This window comes from Apostichopus japonicus, chromosome 17, assembly GCF_037975245.1.
Source record: "Apostichopus japonicus isolate 1M-3 chromosome 17, ASM3797524v1, whole genome shotgun sequence".
Classification (NCBI taxonomy): Eukaryota; Metazoa; Echinodermata; class Holothuroidea; order Aspidochirotida; family Stichopodidae; genus Apostichopus; species Apostichopus japonicus.
Window position 1 is genome coordinate 23,787,088 of NC_092577.1, and position 7,233 is coordinate 23,794,320.

The following is a 7,233-nucleotide window of genomic DNA, read 5'->3' on the forward strand; positions in this document are numbered from 1 at the left end:
GTTTAATTTTTTTAAGTTCTGCTTCCAATTATAGTTATATATTTTTGGTCTCAAAAATATTGCTTCTCATCTTCAACATGGAATTTCTGATTGTATGTAAAAAATTCGAACTCAGAGAAATTGAAACACTTTTGTGAAACTTATTTTATTATTTAGATACCTATTCACAGGTTTTGTTATTGTTTCTTTTTTATATTTCATACTTGAAGGATATTTTAATGTTTGAAAACACCTTAAATAGAAACAACATTTGACCTAAATATGTGGTATATGTAATTTGTTGGTGCTGATCCTTTCTCTGACTTTTCATACAAGTAAAGAAAATTTAGCAAATGCAGTGAATTGAAAGTATTTGCAACCACGTTTACTATGAAAATGTTATTAAGATACTGTTTGACTATAACATGAATAAAGAATTTTTAAAACGTTATCTAATGTTTCAATTACTGTGTTACAAAAACATTTATACAACATTGCATGTTTGGAAAAAACGTTACGATAGTGTTTATAAAGTGTTACACAATAATGTTTTCCCATAACATATTTCTACTGTTTATTTCAATGTCATGTGATAAAGTTTTTAAAACGTCATAATCATTTTATATAAATTTGTTGTTGAAAATGTTATTAAAACATTAAAACGTTTTAATGTTAGGAAATAACGTTATAATAACATAAAATATTACCAAGTTTTTCTGCGACATTTTCAAAACAAATGTACAGTCATAATGTTTTTAAAAATCATTTATGTTATTCAATTATGTTGTAGATATAATGTTAATAAAACAACATTAAACATTTCCATGTTTACAAATAACGATTTTAATAAAATGTTATTTCCATGTTTTAATAAAACATTTATATAGCATTTCAGAAACGTTATGTGTTTGCTGGATATGTACGGTGTATATATATATGTATATATATATTGTATATTTATAAATATATTCCGTATATATACGGCATCTATATGTATATACGGCATATACGGTATATACGGCATATATACATATACACATATATACATATACACACATACATATACATATACGCTATATATACGGTATATGTGTATGTAGGTCAGGTCTTACCTGCTACTGGTAACTTGTCAAACCAGTAGCACCTGTATCAGGGTCGAACTGTCAGCGACTAAACTGACAACCCCACCTTTTTCCTGGAGGAATCTAGTGAGGAGGGTGGCTGGACACCCTCATGGAATTAAAAAGAAGATCCATTTTCACAAGGGCGAACGAGCTGAAACTTGGGAGCCAACGGTCATCTAGCAAAAGCTGTTCATTATGTACAGTATTGTCATACTCACTGCCTTGTGAGTGCTTAAGGGTAGCGCTAGACTAAGGGATTAAACGCTGACAGAAAATTTGGAGTGGAGCCCCGTAGACGGTCTGAACTGTCATAGGCAATCTTTCCGGCAACCAGCCCAATGCCAGATGTATTGCTCTGCTCTCCTCTGGAGTACATTGGTGAGGTCGAGAGGGGGAACTTCAAGTATAAGATCTACCTTGGGCAACTCAGGATCCCCATATGAACTGTCCAGGCTTTGGAGAGGACACTTCATCCTTGAGCTAGCAACACAAGGGCACAACACGGAAGACAGCAGTTGCGGGTTATCAATTCTCAATTGTCGTAGAGATGGACGCCACGGGTTGTCTTCGTCGGTGGGAGGAGTCAACTTCACTGATCAGCTACCGCCCGCCAAAACTGGACAGCCCCAGCCAGTAAGGTGCTGATCCGACACGGGCTACATTCTTCTTTGGGTGCAAGGGGCTTAGGGTGCTAAACACTGAACTGTGGACCGAAATATCTACGTTCCCAGCAACACAAGAAGAAATTTGAAGAAACTTCCAGCACTTCGTCTGGCAAGCCGGAATGTTACAACTATGACGCCAGGCACTTCAGAAGATCTCCAGAACATCATCGACATCCGCAAAACAGCCGCCATTGATGCGGAGCTACAAGAGACAAGACTTGCAGATGATGGGTCAGTACAAGAGAAGGATTACACATTCTTCTGGAAAGGGAAAGCCAAGGAAGAGAGACGTGAACATGGAGTTGGATCTGCCTATGACAGAACCTCTCGTTGGTGGAACAGCGCTTGCTATCTCTCTCCATGAACACCAGTAAGGGCATAGTTAACCCGGTGGCTGCATATGCTCCAACTCTCGCTACCAGTCCTGATGTGAAAAACAAATTCTACAGTGAACTCGATGAGCTCATTGGTCAACTCCCAGAATCGGAAGACCTCTACCTGCTAGGTCACTTCAATGCAAGAGTCGGTGCTGAACATGATTCCTGGCCCACATGCGTCGGTAACCATGGAGTAGGAAAGACCAATAAAATGGTCAAAGGAATTCTGGAACTCTGTTGCAACAGGAACATGTGCATTACAAACACCTACTTTCAGCACAAAGAAAAACAAAGTGTCCTGGATGCACCCGCGCTCACACCAGTGGCATCAGCTTGACCTGATCATCACTAGAAGAAGTCGCATTAGAGATGTGCATACAACCCGCAGCTACCATAGCGCTGACTGTGGTACCGACCACGCTCTAGTCATCACCTAAATTGTACTGCAGCCGAAAAGGATACATCATGCCAAACCAAGAGGTCTCCCAAAGATCAACACTGCCTGTACTGCGGATACTGCAAAAACTCACAAATTCAACGCATCCATGAAGAACTTTGGTCCTGCTCTTCCTGATGAAACTGCAGAACCAAGATGGTGTCAGCTTAGCTCCTTCATCCACCAGTCAGCCATTGATGCTTTTGGGAGGAAGACAAGACAAAACACCGACTGGTATGATACCTACTTGAACGTTACTGAACCTGCAACAACAGCCAAGAGACAGGCTCTTATAAGATGAAAGCAAGATCCAAGTGCCAAGACCTTGAGTGCCCTTAGGAAATCTAGGGCTGAGAGTCAGAGGATTGCCAGGAAATGTGCTAATGATTATTTGGACTCAGCTGAGCACCTCCATCGAACAGGCCTCCATCGGGGCCATGTATGAAGGAATCAGACAGGCAACTAGGCCAGCTGTAAAGAAGTCAGCACCCCTGAAGACAAAATCAGGTGAGATCATCACTGACCCAAACAAGCAGATGGACAGATGGGTGGAGCATTACCTTGAGTTATACTCAACAGATAACACGGTCTCCGAAGATGCCATCAACTGCATCCCAGTCCTACCAGTACAGTACTAGAGAACCTAGACGAGGAGCCTACAATGATTGAGCTTGAAAAAGCTATTGATGAACTATCCAGCGGCAAAGCTCCAGGAAATGATGCCATTCCACCTGAGGTCATCAAAGAAGGAAAAGCTACACTTCTACCCCGTTTTCATGAGCTTATCTGCCTCTGCTGGAGAGAAGGACGGGTACCACAAAGCATGCATGATGCCAAGATAGTGACCCTCTTCAAGAACAAGAGTGACGGGAGAAATTGCAACCATTTTGTTGGCAAGGTGTTCGCACGTGTGGTCCTAGCTAGACTTGAGGTGCCAGCTTACAGGTTGTATCCAGAATCCCAGTGTGGCTTCAGATGAGGAAGGTCCACTATCGAAATGATTTTCTCTGTGAGACAGCTCCAAGAAAAGTGCAGGGGACAGCAACAACCACTATTCCTAGCTTTCGTCGACCTTACCAAGGCTTTTGATCTTGTTAGCCGCAGTGGACTCTTCAAGCTGCTGCAGAGGATAGGATTTCCTTCGACACTCCTCAGCATCATCATATCATTCCATACAAACATGAAGAGCACAGTCATCTTCAATGGCAGCACATCCAAACCCTTTGAGACCAAAAGTGGAGTTAAGCAGGGCTGCGTGCTTGCACCAACCCTGTTCGGAATATTCTTCTCTTTGCTTCTGTCACATGCCTTCCAGACCTCTACTGATGGGATCTATATCCACACCAGACGCGATGGCAAACTATTAAACCTAGCCCGTCTGCGAGCCAAGACCAAGATCACTGTGTCCTGATAAGGGAGTTGCTCTTTGCTGATGATGCGGCTTTTACCAGCCACACCGAAGAGGGACCCCAGCATCTTATGGACTGCTTCTCCCAGGCATGCAGAGAATTTGGCTTAACCATCAGCTGAAAGAAAATAGAGGTCATGGTACAGAATCAGCAATCAGGATCCTTGACTCCACACTTGTAGTAGTGGTCAACATCAAATATCTGGGCTCTCTGATGTCAAGCAACTTGTCCCTGGATGGTGTGATCAACGGGTGCCCGCATTGGAAAAGCAGCCACAGTGATGTCTAAACTCAACACCAGAGTCTGGACGAATAACAACCTGACGCTGCACACCAAGCTCAAAGTCTACCAACCATGTGTTTTCAGCACTCTTCTCTATGCCAGCGAGACTTCAGCAACATATACCAGGCAAGAACACAGACTAAATGCTTTCCATCTTAGATGCCTCCGCAAGATCATGGGCCACACATGGGAGGACAAGGTCACCAACAACAATATTCTGTGCAAGGCTAGGTCAACGTCAATCTATGCAATGCTCAGTGAACGTCGGGCTACGCTGGCTTGGACACGTCTCCCGAATGTACAAAGGACGCATCTCCAAGGACCTACTGTATGGTCAGTTGGAGTGTGGCACAAGATCCACAGTCGCCCACAGCTCAGATTCAAGGACTCGTGCAAAAGGGATCTCCTGTCAGCCCACATGGACATCAACACCTGGGAAGGCATAGTAGTAGATCGTCCCTCCTGGAGACATGAAGTGAAACAGGGAATAGATATAGCAGAGCAAGACAGAAGAGAGCAAAAAGACCTCAGGCGCCAAAGAAGGAAGGAATCTAGCTCTAGCTCAAAGGAAGATACCATCCATGTCTGCAATAAGGACTGTCAATCAAGGATAGGCATACCGCCAGCCATCGAAAGAGTCTCTGGGCTATCATCTAACCAGGACACAGTCAGGAAAGCAGCACCCACCTACAATCATGGCCTCCGGTCAGCTGGATACAACTGCACTATGAAATAGCAAACAAGGAAAACGAAAACACCAAACAGAACAAGAAGCGCAGTTCAAGGAAAATCACATGGTACAACCCCCCGTACAGCAAAAACGTAAAGACGAACGTTGGGGCGGACTTCCTAAAATTCATCAACAAGCACTTCCCACAGACCAACAAGCTACACAAAATCTTCAACAGATCAACAGTCAGAAACATGCAACAAATCATCAAGTCACACAACAAGGTCATGAAAGAATCGAGCCAGCCACCCCCCCCCCCCAGGAAAAGTCATGCAACTGCCGAGTACACAGTTGCCTACTACGCGGCAACTGCTTGGTTGACGTCATTTACAAAGCCACCGTCACGTCAGGCACCGACTACGCGTCATACATAGGTCTCGCGAGCACAGAATTTAAGAGATACAAGAACCACACGAAATCATTCCGACACGACTGATATAAGAAAGAAACGAACTCTCTAAACACATCTAGCAACTCAAGGAGTTATTCAATACACTGGGAAATTGTGTCGGCCCAATACGCAAGCGGCAGTCCGGTCTATGAAATCTCTGCATGCAAGAAAAGCTCCAAATAACCACCCTCAAAGGGCAACACGCTCAGCAAGAGAAGCGAGCTCATCTCTACCTGTAGACATGGCAACAGACACAAAAGGAAACCACCCAGCCGAGTCAAACCCAAACGGTAGTTCGTGGAATAGCGACCCATACTTTATTACGGATCAGTACGCCTGACGATCGCTGTACAAGTAGTTGTACAAGCGTCAAACTCCGAGAAGCAATGGACTCGTAATAGGTTTAACGTTTATTACAATATATATAAATATATCGTATCTATATATCGTATATACATGTTTATATGTATATACATGTAGGACACTATTCTACGTGAACATGTGGACACCCCTAGTAATTATGCAAGGATTTGTTTTATGGACTTCAGTTCTGCATTTAATACCATTTGCTGGACATTATGAAGGCGTATGTCAGTGACAATGTAATTATACTACTTTATAATTTCCTGTTTCATCGTACACAGTTTGTTCACTGTAACAGTGTCAAGAGTGATACTCTCGTAAATAACAGTGGTGTCCCACAGGGTTGTTGCTTGTCCCCATTACTTTTTGAAATTTACACTCATTCATTAGTCTCATATTATGACAATGTTGATATCTTGAAGTATGCAGACGATACTGCCATAATTGGGATGTGCACCGATAAAAACCCAGTGTGTAAGAAATTATTTTGCAGCCAAAGAGTATACTGTCAATTGTTGCAAGGATAATTACATGCTTATTAATGGTAAGAAAACCAAGGAAATGATTGTTGATTTCCGTGCAGTGCAAAGTCATGCCCCATTGTACATTGACAATAATGTGATTGAGGTTGTATCAGATTTTAAATATCTTGGATTAACCTCCAGCAGCTCGCTTACTTGGAATACCAACGTGAACAATATGGCATAAAAAGCTAAACAGATTATATTGTATTCGTAGGCTCGCCGGCTTTGGCTTAGATTTTGATAAGCAGCTTTGGCTTTTTCAGACAATTGTGTTGTCTTTCCTTGTGTACTGTGGTCCAGTTTGTGGTTATCACCCTGTTCTAATGGACAATTAGACTACTTGAATACATCCATGAAGTTGTATTCTACCATGACGGATGATTTTATTGATCGTATAATATGACAGTGTGCTTTTTCTATAGTCGAGGATTCCGATCACCCTCTATTTGATTTCTACATGAAACCACGTAGATTTTACACGATCCCACGTATGCGGACAGAACGATTTAGGCGATCATTTTTACCTTACAATTGTATGATACATAGATAACTTTTTAACCCTATTTTGAGATGCTGTTGTCCATTTTATTATACTGTAATTTTAGGATGAATATCAATAAATTTGACTTTACTTTATACATGTATTTACATGTGTATATGTATTTATATGTATATACATATGTATATATATTTTTGACTAAATTATGTCGTTAGGGGACAAACACTGGGAAAAAAATGTGTAATTTCGGACACAATTTTCATTTCACGAGCAGTTCTTTGAGATGATATCTCGGCGTTACCGCCGAAATCAAACCCCCTGCCAATACCAGAAGTGGCTATTGCATCCCGCCAGAGTGTGGAATACTCCATTTATTTATAGGAGCGTCCAGTCTTGATTACGAGGCAATTTAAAATTGCAAGAAATATAATGAGTTGTCACATTCCACTTGTAA

General features: G+C 41.9%; 1 protein-coding gene across 1 annotated transcript; it reads left to right on the top strand.

The window, feature by feature from the left end:
* Positions 1–3,578: 3,578 nt before the first annotated feature.
* On the top strand, positions 3,579–3,992 carry LOC139954732 (uncharacterized). The gene has a single exon (XM_071954650.1). It carries the CDS (start codon positions 3,579–3,581, stop codon positions 3,990–3,992), a length of 414 nt encoding a protein of 137 aa, XP_071810751.1.
* Positions 3,993–7,233: the final 3,241 nt, after the last annotated feature.